The sequence below is a fragment of the Cherax quadricarinatus genome, chromosome 28 (genome assembly GCF_038502225.1).
Source record: "Cherax quadricarinatus isolate ZL_2023a chromosome 28, ASM3850222v1, whole genome shotgun sequence".
NCBI classification, from domain to species: Eukaryota; Metazoa; Arthropoda; class Malacostraca; order Decapoda; family Parastacidae; genus Cherax; species Cherax quadricarinatus.
In genome coordinates this window covers 6,353,318-6,371,594 of record NC_091319.1, presented here as the reverse complement: position 1 = coordinate 6,371,594, position 18,277 = coordinate 6,353,318, and the positions used below count along the sequence as shown (strand labels likewise).

The following is an 18,277-nucleotide window of genomic DNA, read 5'->3' as shown; positions in this document are numbered from 1 at the left end:
GTGCATGACGTGTCGCCAACGACAATTTCCTAACGAAGTAACGATCAGGAAATTGTCGTTGGCGTTTAGAAGTGGGACCAGAGTTAGCCCTAAGAGGGACGGGCTGGCAATTCGGAAAGTGCCGCACCATAGAGGGAGAGGCCGGAAGCATAGTCATAGGAGGGCGGAGGTCAGACAAGTCGAAGGAGTCAGTCGAGACCCCGAAGCTGGTGATGAAACGGCACCAGCAAGAGGTACAGGGGCATCAGTATGTCCAAAGAGTGGTCAAAAAGCGAGGCAGGGTCAGAATGGGGTGCGGTACCAGTAAGGGGCCCAGGGGTAGCAGGTTCATGGACTAGGGCTTCCATGGTAAGGTTTTTAATTTCTTTTTGTTTTTAAGAAAAAAAAAAAAAAAAAAAAAAAAAAAGGGAACGGGGAGGAATAATTCCTAGGAGGAATGAAAGGGCCGGAAATCACCCTCCGCGCCCAAGAGGACCTCAACACCGCAAGTAGTGCAGATGTGGCATGAAACCCGTGCCATACCCTACCCTTCATGCCAGTAAACCAGCAATCCAGGATACCAACTTCACATCTGCCGAGCTACCTCGGTGGACAAAAGAGAGGGCGGCTGGATATCCACCACAAAGCATACCTCCTTTGGCCACCACCCCTGGAATCCGAAAGGCGGCCTCCAGAGATGCACCCGTCGCCCGGAAGACGAGAGAGGGAACGGGATATCCTCAGGCGATCCAGATTCCACGGCAAGCTACACCACCACCAAGAACCTGAACGGAATGGAATTGACCCCAGTACCCTTCCCCCTACCTAGGAACCAGTAGGCCTGTGGGAAAGAATCCCAAAGGCCAAAAAGAGGAAGGGAATAAGGGAGGGATGGGGGGAGGAGGAAAGGAAAAAGGGAGGATGGGATAGGGAAGGGGAGGATTGGAGGGTAATTAGGTTCAGTCTGAGGAAGGAGACCAACAGGTCTAATTCCTCAGACCAAGAGCCTCTTCACCACGCCAAGGAGCCCCCCTTGAAGAGGATCTGTGCTCCAGTTCCCTGAATTGAGCCTGAATACCTTCCACCCCCCCCCCACATGTGCTGTATAATCCTATGGGTTTAGCACTTCCCTGTGATTATAATAATAATATCAAGAACAGAGGCAGTAACCTCTACTATTATTATTATAATCAAAAAGAAGCGCTAAGCCACAAGGACTATACAGCGTAACCTCTACTAAATGACCTCCATTATTGTTATTATAATAAAAAAGAAGCTCTAAATATCCTCCAATGGTTTGACGTTTCATGAGCAAAGTGATAAAAGTATACATCACAGAAGGAAAACAACATTATAAAAATTCATTGATAAATTTATTTTTCCCAAAATGATCAATATGACATACCAGATGGCTCATTTACATCACCAGAGAACATGGAATGGCTTAGTGGACCTTGCCTACTGTCAAGCAATGCCTACACCCAAGACTAAGTGTTATGGGGTTAAACAACCATTAGAGCCTGCTGCTTCAACTGCTACAAACATCCATAAATAACACTGCATGTTCATGAACAGTAGTCACTTGCATCCTTAATTAAACTGGAAAAACCAGTGTTAATATATATGTTTGCCAATAAAATGGCACTCCTGAATGCCCTCCTTTTGAGAGTTCAAGAATGAAATGTTAAAGTCTGAGTCTTAACAGAATGAAATACAATTTATCACTTAAAAACCCAAACTGTTTTAAGATAAGGTTACTATATACAGTAGATAAGGGTCTAGTAATAAAAGGATAAAAGTTTTAGAAAAATAAACAGTTATTTAAAGTTGCTTCAATTCTACAGGTTTCTTTTCAGCACACTATAGTTTATAATAAATCCTCAAAAAATAGACTCAAGGGCCCTAACCATACTCTCTGTTTTCAACTATTGTCCCATAACTGTTTTGTCTGGGTGTGGCAAAGATTTTTTCCCTGACTTTTTTACAGCAGCTCTGGAAGTTTTATATACAATTTTTCCTTATAACTGAAGTACTTTATCAAACAATATATAGATACAATATTTCTAAGTGACATAAAATATACAAACATTACATAAATTTAATACAACAGGTTTTATACCTGTGACTGCACAAAATATAGAATTCTTGGGTCTAAGGGTCCTGCTCTGCAACAATGTAATAACTGACAGGACCAAGGATTATCAGCTTATCCCCAATCAGTAAAAAGGCCATTTCACTATTCACATCACACAAACTAGACATATTCACACAGTACCTTGAGCACAAATTTGTTCCAACAAATTTTTACTCCATAACCATATGCATAATAAAAATAATAATTTTTTTTAGCTGGAATTGTACATGAAAAACATAAAAGTATTTGGGGTTATGTGGATGGACTTTATTTGTTACAGCCAGAAATGACAGCTGAGCTTAGGTCACACTTTAAAGCTCTCCCCTCAGTGCATCACTTTATAACAAATATTTACAACAATTACTTAACACCTAACTCAGCTTATATTTTCTGAAATATTTACAGGAACCAGACTTATCATAAAATGAGACCTATAGATTTGTCAAACAAGAAAAAGTAGGTCAAAGGACATGTATTGATATTGTTGTAACCTTTCAGCTAGAGAAAGTTATTTGCGTGCAAACAATTAGTATCACAAAGTAAGAAAAACTTTAATATCTCAACAAGAATTGCTCATCTTGTTACAGCTGCAGATACAAGACAGCATCTGGCACATACAATATCAACAAGGAACACTTTAGAGAGAGTACACAACTCAAAAGTTGTACCAGATATAATTATTTGGTAGACTAAAAAGTAAGGGAAAGTAAATATACATGTGTATTACACATCAAGATACCCTCTTAGCTCTAAGTAGAATAGCAAAAATTTTGAAAAGGCAACCAATAATAGATTTACAAAGATTATAAATATTAACAAAATTTATCATGACAAATTTTTAGTTGTAAGAGCTAATTCTTTTTTTAATACATGGCTCCATGCATGCAACAAAACATTAAGTACAACAAAAAACACTGGATTAAAACAAATGTCTTGCATAAATGTGTTGACATGTCTAATGTAAGATGCCAGAGTTGGACTGCACCAACCTAGGAGAATTTAGACCAAAGTCTTGGAACATCCACACACAAAATCACTAACCTTTCTTAAAATTTTATCACACTATCAAATTACTAGCCACACTTATTCTCAGGACTCAACACTAGAAGAGTTAAGGCTTCATTAATGAGTCCAGCATCATTCCTGTTTTCTGTCAACTAACTGAACACTAAGCCATGTCACAAATCCTTGGGTCTTTAACAAAGCATATAAAACTATGGATAACCCATAATGAAAATAAAGAAAAATACTGATTCTTTACAAGTTATAATACAAATGGAGTGCTTACAGAAGCCACACAATCCCATTCAGCCTGTGCTGTCATGAGCAATATATGTAAAACTCAAAACTCATTAACTGTACTACTAACCTCTCACCCCTTGAATATTATCTTTTGGCAAATCTGTTCATTAAATTCCATGTAGTCTTTTTGTGATTAAACTGTAAAAAATTATTTAAGTACAGTACTAGTGTTTTAATAACAGTGACCTTTCAAAAGCATGTATTAAAATGTATTATTACAAGGTAATATTAATTAAATATAATATTAACACAGTCTACCTGTGCTATTTAAGCAGAACTTGCAGACTTGGCTTATAATGCAATAATCATGTTGCCAAACAAGAAAATTATGATAATCAAAACAATGCACTAAATCCACCAAACTAGTAAATTCATTGTTATAGCAACTAAGAATAAACCCGAACTTGTACATCATTATTAATAAATAAAATCTAAATTCAGGCCTGATTTAGGTAGGATTAAGCCATATTAACCCCTTCAGGGTCCAAGGCCCAAATCTGAAGTGGTGCCCCAGTGTCCAAGAATTTAAAAAAAAAAAATTTGTTATTTTTTCTTATGAAATGGTAGAGAATCTTTTTGTGAAGGTAATAAAACAAAAAGTATGAAATTTTATGGAAAATTGACGAAATTATGCTCTTGCGAATTTTGATGTGTCAGCGATATTTACGAATCGGCGATTTTGCCGACTTTGACTCCCATTTTAGGCCAATTACATTATTCCAGTCAACCAAATTCTTAGCTATTTCACTAGTATTACTTCTATTCTATCGACTGAGCACAAGAAATCACCAAGTCAACTGTTTCAACTACAAATTAAAGTGATCGGAAATTGTTAATTTGGCCAATTTAACACAAAGTTCAAAATATTCCAATTTCAAAATAGGGTCCAGAATAAACAATGTAGGTATTCCTGGAACTAAACTAACATTTCCTCTGTTCATTAGTTACGTTTTGAGGCTTTACAAATAAATTCCATTTTGATTTTTTATTCACATATTGAATTTTTATTCACACCAAAAAATAGAAGATTTACTGTTATGCAATACTGTAATAATTGTATAAATATCATCACCATATTTGTGAATGCATATTAGATCCACCAGCTGGCGTGTATTAGACGTGTGAGGTCGTTTGTTTACTCTTGAATATCGGCAAAAATTTAACATTTCTGCTACTTTGAGCTTAGTTTCAAGCCATTTCCAGTGCGAAAACCAATCAAAATCATCTCTATTTCTGTAATATGTCTTCCATTCTATCAAATGAGACCAAGAAATCACAAATAGAACTATAAAAAACATACGAAAAGACACTGCAAAGTCGCTGTTTTAATCGAAAAATCATGATTTCAGTTTTTTTCTCTCATTATACACAGCGTGCTGCAGGATCTGTTTTATGTGGTGCACACATACCACATAGATGTATTCTCTCATATCTAGGCCCAAATGTAGCACTCAGGTTATCAGAGTGAGCTGAGCTCATGACGTAGATCTACGGTTTGGACCCTGAACGTAAAGCCGTAGATCTACGGGACGGACCCTCAAAGGGTTAAGTTAATTATAATAAAGTTAGGTTTCTAAGTTAGTTTGGCACAATATTCAAAATTTATATACATACCATGTTAATTCAGAAATATAAATTCATTTTCTGAAAGATCTTACTTTTTTGGTAAATTTGATTTGTCTGACAAACTCTGCCTAAAAAAAGCATACTGTAACACTGAGTGAACCATACACTGACTGTATGGGTAATAAGAATAATCTGAATATTTTGAGCTTAACTAGAGAGCCCTCTTCAGATGATACTAAACCAGTTGGAAGGAACCCCTAATATACATATGCAAACATATGAGGTGCATACACAAAAAAGTAACACTGCAGTAGGCCTACTGCCCTTGCAAACTGACTCCACCCATCCCATCACTGTGTTCACATCCACAACTATTGGTAAATAAGTACTATATTATTTTATTCATATCTGAATTAATCTAGTTTAAATTCGTCAGATTCTTAATAGATGGGGAACCAAACATAACATTTACAGAGGATTTGGACATACATAAGGAACATAATTGACCAACAAAAAATTAGTCCATGGCCTTCATAAATATTTTAGGCCAGCCCATCTCTAATGAATTCAAGTTACAGTAATTCATTATTAAAAATGTAGGAAGTACAATATTTGTTTAGCATTATAATTATGGATGTGACCACACTGGCAGGTGGCATCAGAGTAACAATAATACAGGTACAACACTGATCTTATGGCACCCTTGGTTCCTAGGCCTTGCTGGAATATAAATTTTGCATGAAAAACAGAGGTCACATAAAACTGAATACACCCTGACCCACTATGCTCTGCTGGAAACATTAATCAAACATTATTATAAACATACCAGGTTTATTACTGTACTTAGTGTGCACCTGACACATTTAAACACATTTAAATATATATTAAGTGCTTATATCCAAGTAGCTTAGTATACAGTAGGACCCCTCCCCTCAATATTCATGGGGGATACATTCCAAGACCTACAGCGGATACCTGAAACCGTAAATAGTAGCAAACCCTATACAGTCATTTTTCATTTACATACGTAACTACGATAAAGTTCAACTGATAAATTACACAAAGTCAAGAATTAGCACTTTTTTACTGATGGGAAGCACTTCACAGCTTCTGTTAGCCTTAGAAGAACTACCACATCACTGCTTAATTGTTATTTTTGGGCCTGGGTAAACCACATAACTGAAACCACGGAAACCAGACCTGCAGATACAGCAGTCCTACTGTATACAAAGTATATGCACTTTTTTCTATACTGTACAATGTGGGTTATTCATGTGTGTGTGTATTGCGTGTGTGTGTGTGTATTGTGAGTGCGTGTGTATTGTGAGTGCGTGTGTATTGTGAGTGCGTGTGTATTGTGAGTGCGTGTGTACTGCAAGTGCGTGTGTGTATTGCAAGTGCATGTGTGTATTGCGTGCATGTATGTATTGTGTGTATATGTGTGTATTGTGAGTAAGCGCATGTAGTGTGTGTGCGTACGCGTATGTATTGTGTGTGTGCATTTGAAAAATATTATGTATTTTTTTCTTCAACACGTCAGCTGTCTCCCACTGAGGCAGGGTGACCCAAAAAAAGAAAATCACCTTCACCATCATTCACACAATCACTGTGTTTGCAGAGGCACTCAGATACAACAGATTAGAAGCCACTCCCAACAGCTGTGACTCAACCCCTGCAACCATATACAGGTGCATGCGCACATGTGCACAGTCATTTTCTCTCGCTCATTCACTCTCGCACTCTCACCTATTCACTCACATAATAGGTGTTCACATTGTTACCAATAAAATAATTATATTTTGTTTTCCATTACCACATTGTACAGGAAAAAAAATCTAAAATGCCATATCATGATATAAATTTAGGGAAAAATAAGTCTCTGCTCACCTTACACACCAATTCCAATGAGAACACACTGTTGGATACAGTAGTTTCCCTTCCCTATGCATCTCAGTCTGTCTATGGGCAAGTATTATCTGCAGGTGTAGTGTAACTGTTGTAGGTAATCTTCAATGCAGGCATCCACCATGCATGCATGCCAAGTTCTTATTTAGCCTAGTTATTCAATGAATTTTTTGACATTTTCATCAATCTATCCTGTCTCTGAATATTAACTATGGCACCCAAGAGGAATACCAGTGATGCTAGAGATGCCAAGAAAATTAAGCCTGAAACTCTTATGGCATCTAATGAAATTAAGGTATTTCAGGTTTATAATGAAGGTGGGGTGGTGAAAATTAATAACCTAAAATTACATTGTAATTATACATTCCCATGCCTTTAACAGTCATTTACCTATCTTAGTTGCATTTATACATCTGTCAACAGTTGGTATGTTGGTAATTGATAATATAAAGACTGAAAAAAGTTATTTAACAAGAAAGTTGTGGAGTGAAAATATGATTCTCACGAAAAACATTTGTTACTGTTGGGTTTAAGGGTCATCCCAACTGTTGCTTTATCAGTCCACCACATGACTGAAAGAAGGGTTGAATATGACATAAGCTATGGTGGGCCTCAATAATAATAACAATCATCAAACTAAGTCCTAAATTCAGAATGGTCATGCAGCACTGCAGCATGGGCTGTGCTAAAGAAGGAATATGCAGAAGTCAGGAACAAGAGTGGAACAGGAGTGTGCAAAAGTAAGGGTTAGTGGAGTGAGCAAGAATAAGGGTTAATGGGGGTAGTGGTGTGTGTTGAAGGTAAAATATAATTAGAGCAATAAGTTAGTTTCCAATACAAGGTGTCAAAAAGTCTGCATCATAGCTGGGACTTTCAGCAAGGAGGGACTTTCAGTGAGTGTGTTTGTGTGTATGGTGACCTTCAAAAACTCCCAACATTAACAAAAACACAATTATAATACAACTATATGCTTCTTGTCTATTTTTTTTTAAATACAATCACCTTTAGTATATATCTGATATAGGCATACAAGTTCCTATATGTCTGGAACAATCTATTATGGAAATGAGAATTAATTTTGCCAATGCTGATAGACAGTGATAGTAGTGGCAGTAGCCTGTCACATGATTATGTAAGGAATTTTAACTTGTCACATAGTTGCATTTCAACAAGCAACAGTAACTAGAATTTTAAATTAAGAAAAATAGCAGTTTCTTTTGACATTTAGTAAACAATTTCCTTGGCATTTTTGGTAATCTTTCAAACAAGTTTTTCATTTCATGTAAAACAGAATTCGCTTAAGAGAGTTTTCAGGAACACAACTACCTTGTTATGTGGGCATCTACTGTATGTACACATACTGTACTTTTCACTTTATTTTATATATTCTTGATTCAAAAAATTATGGACACTATTAAAATCAAACAAATTCTATGTATTATAAAGATGTTAAACTGAATTCCAACTGACATTCAAGAGACAACAAAACTGATTGCAGACTGCAAATCCTCATCACTGTCACCTCATCATTAATGGTACACAGTGTGGGTATGATACATTTATGCAGTGGAGGAGGAAGGACGGGAAGGATGCCATTAAGGCATAAGGTGAATGTAACACTTGCAATAAAACAAATAAATTAGCTGATAGATGACTCTGTGCAGGTTTACAACATACTGAGGGGAATAAGAACCAAAATTTTGTTGTCCTGTTTGGTGAGGATAAGATACATACAGAAGGAAAAACAAGTTGTAATGGATGAATACTAACTAGTGAACAAGAAGAGATAGAGATTCTTTGATAGAACCAGTGTATTACTAACCACTTGAGGCTATGAATTAATAAATTTAGAGAACAGAGAAGTTGTACAGAAAAAATGTAAATAAATATTTTCATAATTATTAATGATATAAGGGAGAAAAAAATTCCATAAATGACATTTGATGAAATACACGATGGCAACGATGACAGAAATGTGGAAGATTCCCGAGCAATGATCAAATTAATTATGGTTGAAACTCTAACTGGATTGCTGAGAAAATGGCTCTTTGAATACTCAGAAGGCAATGCAATTCTGGGTAGACCAAGACAAAGAGCAAGATAGGACACAGGTACGCTAAAACCTGGGATGTATACACGGGATGAAAAGAGGGAGCCAGGAGAAAGGTGAATGTGGTAGCTAGGGTAATGGAAGTATGGGTAGTGTCACTGCCATAGTGCTGAAGGAAAATTGCTAATTTCTCCCTGGTCTTGAACAGGTGACCCATTAGCTAACCATGATAATTTTATTCTCATCCTCAGTGGCACCTGAAAAGAGAAAAGCATATTAATACATTTATACATTCTTTTTTTTTTTTAACAAGTCGGCCGTCTCCCACGGAGGCAGGGTGACCCAAAAAGAAAGAAAATCCCCAAAAAGAAAATACTTTCATCATCATTCAACACTTTCACCTCACTCACACATAATCACTGTTTTTGCAAAGGTGCTCAGAACATAACAGTTTAGAAGCATAGATGTATAAAGACAACATATCCCTCCAAACTGCTAATATCCCAAGCCCTTCCTTTAGAGTGCAGGCATTGTACTTCCCATTTCCAGGACTCAAGTCTGGCTATATAAAAATAACCAGTTTCCCTGAATCCCTTCACTAAATATTACCCTGCTCACAATCCAACAGATTGTCAGGTCCCAAATACCATTCGTCTCCATTCACTCCTATCGAACACGCTCATGCACGCCTGCTGGAAGTCCAAGCCCCTCGCCCACAAAACCTCCTTTACCCCCTCTCTCCAACCTTTTCGAGGACGACCCCTACCCCGCCTTCCTTCTCCTACAGATTTAAATGCTCTCCATGTCATTCTACTTTGATCCATTCTCTCTAAATGACCAAACCACCTCAACAACCCCTCTTCAGCCCTCTGACTAATACGTTTATTAACTCCACACCTTCTCCTAATTTCCACACTCCGAATTTTCTACATAATATTTACACCACACATTGCCCTTAGACAGGACATCTCCACTGCCTCCAACCACCTCCTCGCTGCTGCATTCACAACCCAAGCTTCACACCCATATAAGAGTGTTGGTACTACTATACTTTCATACATTCCCTTCTTTGCCTCCATAGATAAAGTTTTTTGACTCCACATATACCTCAATGCACCACTCACCTTTTTTCCCTCATCAATTCTATGATTAACCTCATCCTTCATAAATCCATCCGCCGACATGTCAACTCCCAAGTATCTGAAAACGTTCACTTCTTCCATACTCCTCCTCCTCCCCAATTTGATATCCAATTTTTCTTTATCTAAATCACTTGATAAATCAAATGAAATGATTTATACATTAATATTAAAGTATATCAAATAAAAACAATTAAGCATAGAGGTAAATGAGCAAAACCTACTACATTAATTGTTGGTTTATGGTATTTTAATGCATGTGTAGTGCAGCATGCTTTTATTTAGTGGTACAATTTGGTAAAAGAAATATGGGTTTATTTCAATAGTTATTTCTTTCTCTCTCTCTCTCTCTCTCTCTTTTAATGGCTCAATCATGGCCTTTAACCTTTTAACTGCATCCAACATATATTAGCATCCAACTAATGACTGGGCCCAACATACTAGCATGCGCAATTTTTCAAACCTTAAATCTGCTACCTGCCAATATTTTTGACCTCAGCACAAATCTTTGGCTTCTTCAATCTATTCATAAATTTGAAGAAAATCTAAGGTCAGGAGGCTCTACACAGTATATCATGGTACCAGTGAAATCAGGAGCTCTTGTTCCTCCATCAACTTCCCTACCACTAAACGGGAAACAGAGGCTGCAGACCACATTCAGAGATAAAGACCTGGGAATAAGCGTAGTGCTTACCATATCGCCAGAGGCTCACATTAACCAAATAACCTACACAGCCAATGCTCACTTGACAAATCAGAGTGGCCTTCAAAAATCTTTGCAAGTCATTCTGAGTGTTTCATACAATGTATGTCTAGCCCATTTTGGGGTATACACCACTGGCATGGAACCCACGCCTGAAAAAGCAGAACTAAGGGGCATGAGCTATGAAGAAAGGCTAACAGAACTGAATCTACCAGCACTAGAGGACAGGAAGACCAGAGAATACACGATAACATACAAAATACTGAGAGGAACTCGTAGGGTAGACAGGGACGGGCTGTTTGAGAGGCAGATAACATATAAGCCACAGGGATGTCATGAAGTACTGCTTCAGTCTCAGGGTGATTGAGAAGTGAAATGACCTAGATTAACAAGTGGATGCAGGCTCCATACAGTCTTAAGAGCAGGCATGATAAGGCCCACATGGCTAAAAAGAGTGAATCTGGCAGGAAGCAAAGCAAGACAGGGCAGGAGCTAAGAATCAACCCCTGCACCCACATATTGGTGAGAATAGGTTTAGTATTCAACATAAACATTAAAAAATATACATCCATGTACTAAAAATGTCTTACCTTCTCTCCATCAAGTCATTTCCTTAACCCTTAAACTGTCCAAACATATTTACGTTCACATGCGTAGTGCTCCAAAAGTAGACCTTCGTTTTTTTTTTTTACATAGTAAAAAAAAAAACGTTCAAAGTTTTTTACACGTTTTCAAATGTAAAAAAAAAAAAGAGCTACTTTTTTTACATACTTTCAAATATTGAAGAAACGTAGATCTACATTTGGACAGTTTAAGGGTTAATGAGCCCATGAGGAAAATCTGGTACCCTAGCTACAGTGTTTAATTTAGAGAAAATTTTTTTTTTTTTTAGTTTCCAGTGCTTGTGTGTTTATTTTCATGTACTCACCTTGTTAGGGTTGTTAACCTTGATCAGTTGAGTCAATGAAGCAGTTGGAGCCATATTAGTTCCACTGGGATTCAACATCTGCAGCTGTATTGACTGCAAATGCCAAGTTGAATTTAAAGCGGGCAAAACATTATAGTTACAGTATTATTATTATTATCATTATTATACAACGGGGAAAATCTAAACCTGTAGAGGTCAAAAGGCATTTGAGGAATGGGAAGCAATCAGACTTGAAACAAGAGAATAACTCCAGATTCCTAAGGTCAAGAAAACTTAACTAGGTACTGTAACAGTACTTGTTGATTGCCTGATCAGCCAGGCTGTTGCTGCCCAGAGCCTGAAGGTCTACATAGACATCACAACCTGTAACCAATCCTCTGTTTCTAGCAATAATTATATGCCTGTATGTTAGTAGAAGGGTGAAGAGTCTGTGGCACCCAGTCATAAATGTATTATCTGCACAAAAAGAAAAAATTACCTTGGGTACAGCAGCTTGGAAGAGGAAGTCTGTGACCTGTGCTCCAGTGTTGTTAGATGCTATCAAGTTGATAGTAATGAGGGTTTCCTGCAACTCAAATGCCATATCCAATCGTATTCCATTTTTATCATATGCAGTGATACCAGGTATACCTGTGAACATACATTAATAATTTAATATGATGCAAGATGCTAAATTCTATGTCTATTAGTTTATACATTAAGTTTTAATTACACTATTATTTAAATTACTTGCTATGACTTTTCTTTAAATACAGCAGTACCTCAGTATACGTCCACTTTGAAATAAGTCCAACTTAGTATACATCCTGTCTGGACGCGAAAATTTTTGCTTGGTATATAACCTTCGTTTGAAATACGACTCGCATGATAGAACTTGTAAGGGTCAAAATGAGTCATGACACCGTGTGCTACCCTTGTTTACCTCTCTCTTGAGAAAAAATCATGACTGCCCACTAGCGCCAGTACGCCCGCTGCTACCATTCAGTGAACAACCCGTGCTCTAATTCTCTGTGAAGAGGAGATAGAGGAAGCCCCTACTTCATTAATCAAGGAAATCTTTGCCAAATGGATGGACATCAAAAATTTTGCAGAAAAGTACCACCCCAACAAAGCCCAAACAAGCCATAATAGCATTGTCTGGAACGACCAGATAATGTCATTTCCGAAACATCCTGAGGAGATGATAGAAGCAAAGTTTTTGGACAGATTTTTAGTAAAAATCAAACCTAGTTAGCTTCAACCAGGTCCAAATAGAGAAAAGAGACAGAAAAGAGAAGGACCTTGGATGTATACCGAGGTATCACTGTACTCAGTTACCACACCAGAGATTTTCCACCTAGGGAAAAAATGCCGAATATCTGATCAAAATATTTACAGCAAATATGTCTCAATTTTTCAGTTTTAGCATTTATCCAACTTTACAGAGAAGCACAAACTAAGGACTAGGACTCACTTGACTTTTGGAGGACTAATGGGTAAATTGAGTTACTGGTGGGAATGGTGCCTGCAGAGTTTGTGACCGGAGAGCTGGGAGATGAAATTATAGGGGTTGAGTTATTGAGCAGGCCATCTAGTAGGTAGGCAGCATTACTAGAATTGGGTAGCTGGGTTGGGGGGGCTTCATTCATATTGGTGGTTGGTACTGATGCTGCAGGGCCAGAGTCCAACCCTCCTGTAATGTAGCCTATCATTAAAATGATGCAAAATGGTCCACTACAATGATGTAACCTCACAAATGATGTATGAAGGCCAATAATGATGATGCATTTTTGCATAAATGATTAATGATGACTAACTACAATAACAAACTTTTAATAATTTTCTAGCTAACCAATCTCTCTCAGTACAATTTTACAAAATATAAATTCATGCAACTTCCATAAATTTCATGTCAAAGGCATCACAAAAACACAATATCCACAAAGTCCTTTTGTAATTTCTGATAATTATTACAATAAAATGAAAAAAGATACAGATACAGTTGAAATTGAAGTAATGCTTACCTAATAAGTCCAATATATCAGCATTAACTGAAGGAGTTGAGGCAACAGTGAGAGAAATCGATGTGCTAGTTGACTTGATGGTATCACTGTCTCCTGGCTCCATCCCCCCCAGTAGGTCAAGTAGTGCATTCTGAGATAATAAAACAAAATCCATGTACTTAATGTATGAATGTACATTAAGGGTATAACTGTTTTACTTTTATTCCAAATAAAACATCTCCTGTGTCATATATTGATGAACTTTTGTTTATAAAAAATGAAAAAGTCCCTAATTTCTCCCAGTCATCAAAAAAGGTCACTCCTAAATAAAAACTATGAATCACCATATATCTGCATTACTACTCGTAAGTAGCAACTCAGGAAAGTACTAATTGGCAACTCAAATTAATGAAAAATAGGTAGTAGGTTGGTAGACAGCAACCACCCAGGGAGGTACTACCGTCCTGCCAAGTGAGTGTAAAACGAAAGCCTGTAATTGTTTTACATTATGGTAGGATTGCTGGTGTCTTTTGTCTGTCTCATAAATATGCAAGATTACAGGTATGTCTTGCTACTTCTACTTACACTTAGGTCACACTACACATACATGTACACGTTTATTTATACACACTCATCCGAGTTTTCTTTAATTTTATCTTAATAGTTCTTGGTCTTATTACTTTTCCTTTTATATCCATGGGGAAGCAGAATAAGAATCTTTCCTCCATAAGCCATGCGTGTTGTAAAAGTCGACTAAAATGCCAGGAACAATGGGCTAGTAACCCCTTTTCCTGTAAAGATTACTAAAAAGAATAAGAAGAAGAAAATTGTCAAAGTGGGAAGTCTGAATGTGCGTGGATGTTGTGCAAATGATAAGAGATGATTGTAGATGTTATGAATGAGAAGAAGCTGGATGTCCTGGCTTTAAGTGAAACAAAGCTGAAGGGGGTGGGAGAGTTTCAATGGAGAGGAATAAATGGGATTAGGTCAGGGGTTTCAAATAGTTAGAGCTAAAGAAGGAGTAGCAATAATATTGAAGGATAAGCTATGGCAGGAAAAGGACTATAAATGTATTAATTCAAGGATTATGTGGAGTAAAATAAAGATTGGGTGTGAAAAGTGGGTTATAATAAGCAAGTATGCACCTGGAGAAGAGAGAAGTGTAGAGGAGAGAGAGAGATTTTGGGAAATGTTGAGTGAATACGTGGGGAGTTTTGAATCAAGTGTGAGAGTAATGGTGGTTGGGGATTTCAATGCTAAAGTGGGTAAAAATGTTATGGAGGGAGTAGTAGGTAAATTTGGGGTGCCAGGGGTAAATGTAAATGGGGAGCCTTTAATTGAGCTATGTGTAGAAAGAAATTTGGTAATAAGTAATACATATTTTATGAAAAAGAGGATAAATAAATATACAAGGTATGATGTAGCACGTAATGAAAGTAGTTTATTAGATTATGTATTGGTGGATAAAAGGTTGATGGGTAGGCTCCAGGATGTACATGTTTATAGAGGGGCAACTGATATATCAGATCATTATTTAGTTGTAGCTACAGTTAGAGTAAGAGGTAGATGGGAAAAGAGGAAGGTGGCAACAACAAGTAAGAGGGAGGTGAAAGTGTATAAACTAAGGGAGGAGGAAGTTCGGGTGAGATATAAGCGACTATTGGCAGAAAGGTGGGATAGTGCAAAGATGAGTAATGGGGGGGTTGAACAGGGTTGGAATAGTTTTAAAAATGCAGTATTAGAATGTGGGGCAGAAGTTTGTGGTTATAGGAGGGTGGGTGCAGGAGGAAAGAGGAGTGATTGGTGGAATGATGAAGTAAAGGGTGTGATAAAAGAGAAAAAGGTAGCTTATGAGAGGTTTTTACAAAGCAGAAGTGTTATAAGAAGAGCAGAATATATGGAGAGTAAAAGAAAGGTAAAGAGAGTGGTGAGAGAGTGCAAAAGGAGAGCAGATGATAGAGTGGGAGAGGCACTGTCAAGAAATTTTAATGAAAATAAGAAAAAATTTTGGAGTGAGTTAAACAAGTTAAGAAAGCCTAGGGAAAATATGGATTTGTCAGTTAAAAACAGAGTAGGGGAGTTAGTAGATGGGGAGACGGAGGTATTAGGTAGATGGCGAGAATATCTTGAGGAACTTTTAAATGTTAAGGAAGAAACAGAGGCAGTAATTTCATGCACTGGTCAGGGAGGTATACCATCTTTTAGGAGTGAAGAAGAGCAGAATGTAAGTGTGGGGGAGGTACGTGAGGCATTACGTAAAATGAAAGGGGGTAAAGCAGCTGGAACTGATGGGATCATGACAGAAATGTTAAAAGCAGGGGGGGATATAGTGTTAGAGTGGTTGGTACTTTTGTTCAATAAATGTATGAAAGAGGGGAAGGTACCTAGGGATTGGCGGAGAGCATGTATAGTCCCTTTATATAAAGGGAAAGGGGACAAAAGAGACTGTAAAAATTATAGAGGAATAAGCTTACTGAGTATACCAGGAAAAGTGTACGGTAGGGTTATAATTGAAAGAATTAGAGGTAAGACAGAATGTAGGATTGCGGATGAGCAAGGAGGTTTCAGAGTGGGTAGGGGATGTGTAGATCAAGTGTTTACATTGAAGCATATATGTGAACAGTATTTAGATAAAGGTAGGGAAGTTTTTATTGCATTTATGGATTTAGAAAAGGCATATGATAGAGTGGATAGAGGAGCAATGTGGCAGATGTTGCAAGTATATGGAATAGGTGGTAAGTTATTAAATTCTGTAAAGAGTTTTTATGAGGATAGTGAGGCTCAGGTTAGGGTGTGTAGAAGAGAGGGAGACTATTTCCCGGTAAAAGTAGGTCTTAGACAGGGATGTGTAATGTCACCATGGTTGTTTAATATATTTATAGATGGGGTTGTAAAGGAAGTAAATGCTAGGGTGTTCGGGAGAGGGGTGGGATTAAATTTTAGGGAATCAAATTCAAAATGGGAATTGACACAGTTACTTTTTGCTGATGATACTGTGCTTATGGGAGCTTCTAAAGAAAAATTGCAAAGGTTAGTGGATGAGTTTGGGAATGTGTGTAAAGGTAGAAAGCTGAAAGTGAACATAGAAAAGAGTAAGGTGATGAGGGTGTCAAATGATTTAGATAAAGAAAAATTGGATATCAAATTGGGGAGGAGGAGTATGGAAGAAGTGAATGTTTTCAGATACTTGGGAGTTGACGTGTCGGCGGATGGATTTATGAAGGATGAGGTTAATCATAGAATTGATGAGGGAAAAAAGGTGAGTGGTGCGTTGAGGTATATGTGGAGTCAAAAAACGTTATCTATGGAGGCAAAGAAGGGAATGTATGAAAGTATAGTAGTACCAACACTTTTATATGGGTGCGAAGCTTGGGTGGTAAATGTAGCAGCGAGGAGACGGTTGGAGGCAGTGGAGATGTCCTGTTTAAGGGCAATGTGTGGTGTAAATATTATGCAGAAAATTCGGAGTGTGGAAATTAGGAGAAGGTGTGGAGTTAATAAAAGTATTAGTCAGAGGGCAGAAGAGGGGTTGTTGAGGTGGTTTGGTCATTTAGAGAGAATGGATCAAAGTAGAATGACATGGAAAGCATATAAATCTATAGGGGAAGGAAGGCGGGGTAGGGGTCGTCCTCGAAAGGGTTGGAGAGAGGGGGTAAAGGAGGTTTTGTGGGCGAGGGGCTTGGACTTCCAGCAAGCGTGCGTGAGCGTGTTAGATAGGAGTGAATGGAGACGAATGGTACTTGGGACCTGACGATCTGTTGGAGTGTGAGCAGGGTAATATTTAGTGAAGGGATTCAGGGAAACCGGTTATTTTCATATAGTCGGACTTGAGTCCTGGAAATGGGAAGTACAATGCCTGCACTTTAAAGGAGGGGTTTGGGATATTGGCAGTTTGGAGGGATATGTTGTGTATCTTTATGTGTGTATGCTTCTAGACTGTTGTATTCTGAGCACCTCTGCAAAAACAGTGATAATGTGCGAGTGTGGTGAAAGTGTTGAATGATGATGAAAGTATTTTCTTTTTGGGGATTTTCTTTCTTTTTTGGGCCACCCTGCCTCGGTGGGAGACGGCCGACTTGTTGAAAAAAAAAAAAAAAAAAAAAAAAAAAAATGTCTGTTGAGTATACCTAGTAAAGTGTATGGTAGAGTTATTATTGAAAGAATTAAGAGTAAGACGGAGAATAGGATAGCAGATGAACAAGGAGGCTTTAGGAAAGGTAGGGGGTGTGTGGACCAGGTGTTTACAGTGAAACATAAGTGAACAGTATTTAGACAAGGCTAAAGAGGTCTTTGTGGCATTTATGGATTTGGAAAAGGCGTATGACAGGGTGGATAGGGGTGCAATGTGGCAGATGTTGCAGGTGTATGGTGTAGGAGGTAAGTTACTGAAAGCAGCGAAGGGTTTTTACGAGGATAGTGAGGCTCAAGTTAGAATATGTAGGAAAGAGGGAAATTATTTCCCAGTAAAAGTAGACCTTAGTCAAGGATGTGTGATGTCACCGTGGTTGTTTAATATATTTATAGATGGGGTTGTAAGAGAAGTAAATGCGAGGGTCTTGGCAAGAGGCGTGGAGTTAAAAGATAAAGAA

The 18,277-nt window shown here is 37.7% G+C and overlaps 1 protein-coding gene across 6 annotated transcripts in view; it reads right to left on the bottom strand.

Annotated features, from left to right (window-relative positions):
• Positions 1-1,339: 1,339 nt before the first annotated feature.
• Positions 1,340-18,277, bottom strand: part of AP-1gamma (adaptor protein complex 1, gamma subunit) — a 113,628-nt gene continuing 96,690 nt past the window's right edge. For 5 of the 6 annotated variants that reach the window (XM_053782806.2, XM_053782807.2, XM_053782804.2 and 2 more), the window contains 5 exons: positions 13,710-13,839; positions 13,160-13,378; positions 12,185-12,336; positions 11,707-11,799; positions 1,340-9,193 (listed from right to left, as the gene is read on the bottom strand). In XM_053782806.2, coding sequence (XP_053638781.1) covers positions 9,092-9,193; positions 11,707-11,799; positions 12,185-12,336; positions 13,160-13,378; positions 13,710-13,839 — 696 coding nt within the window. In that variant the 3' untranslated portion in view covers positions 1,340-9,091. The remainder of the gene's footprint in view (positions 9,194-11,706; positions 11,800-12,184; positions 12,337-13,159; positions 13,379-13,709; positions 13,840-18,277) is intronic. The other variant, XM_053782809.2, reaches the window with a different exon arrangement.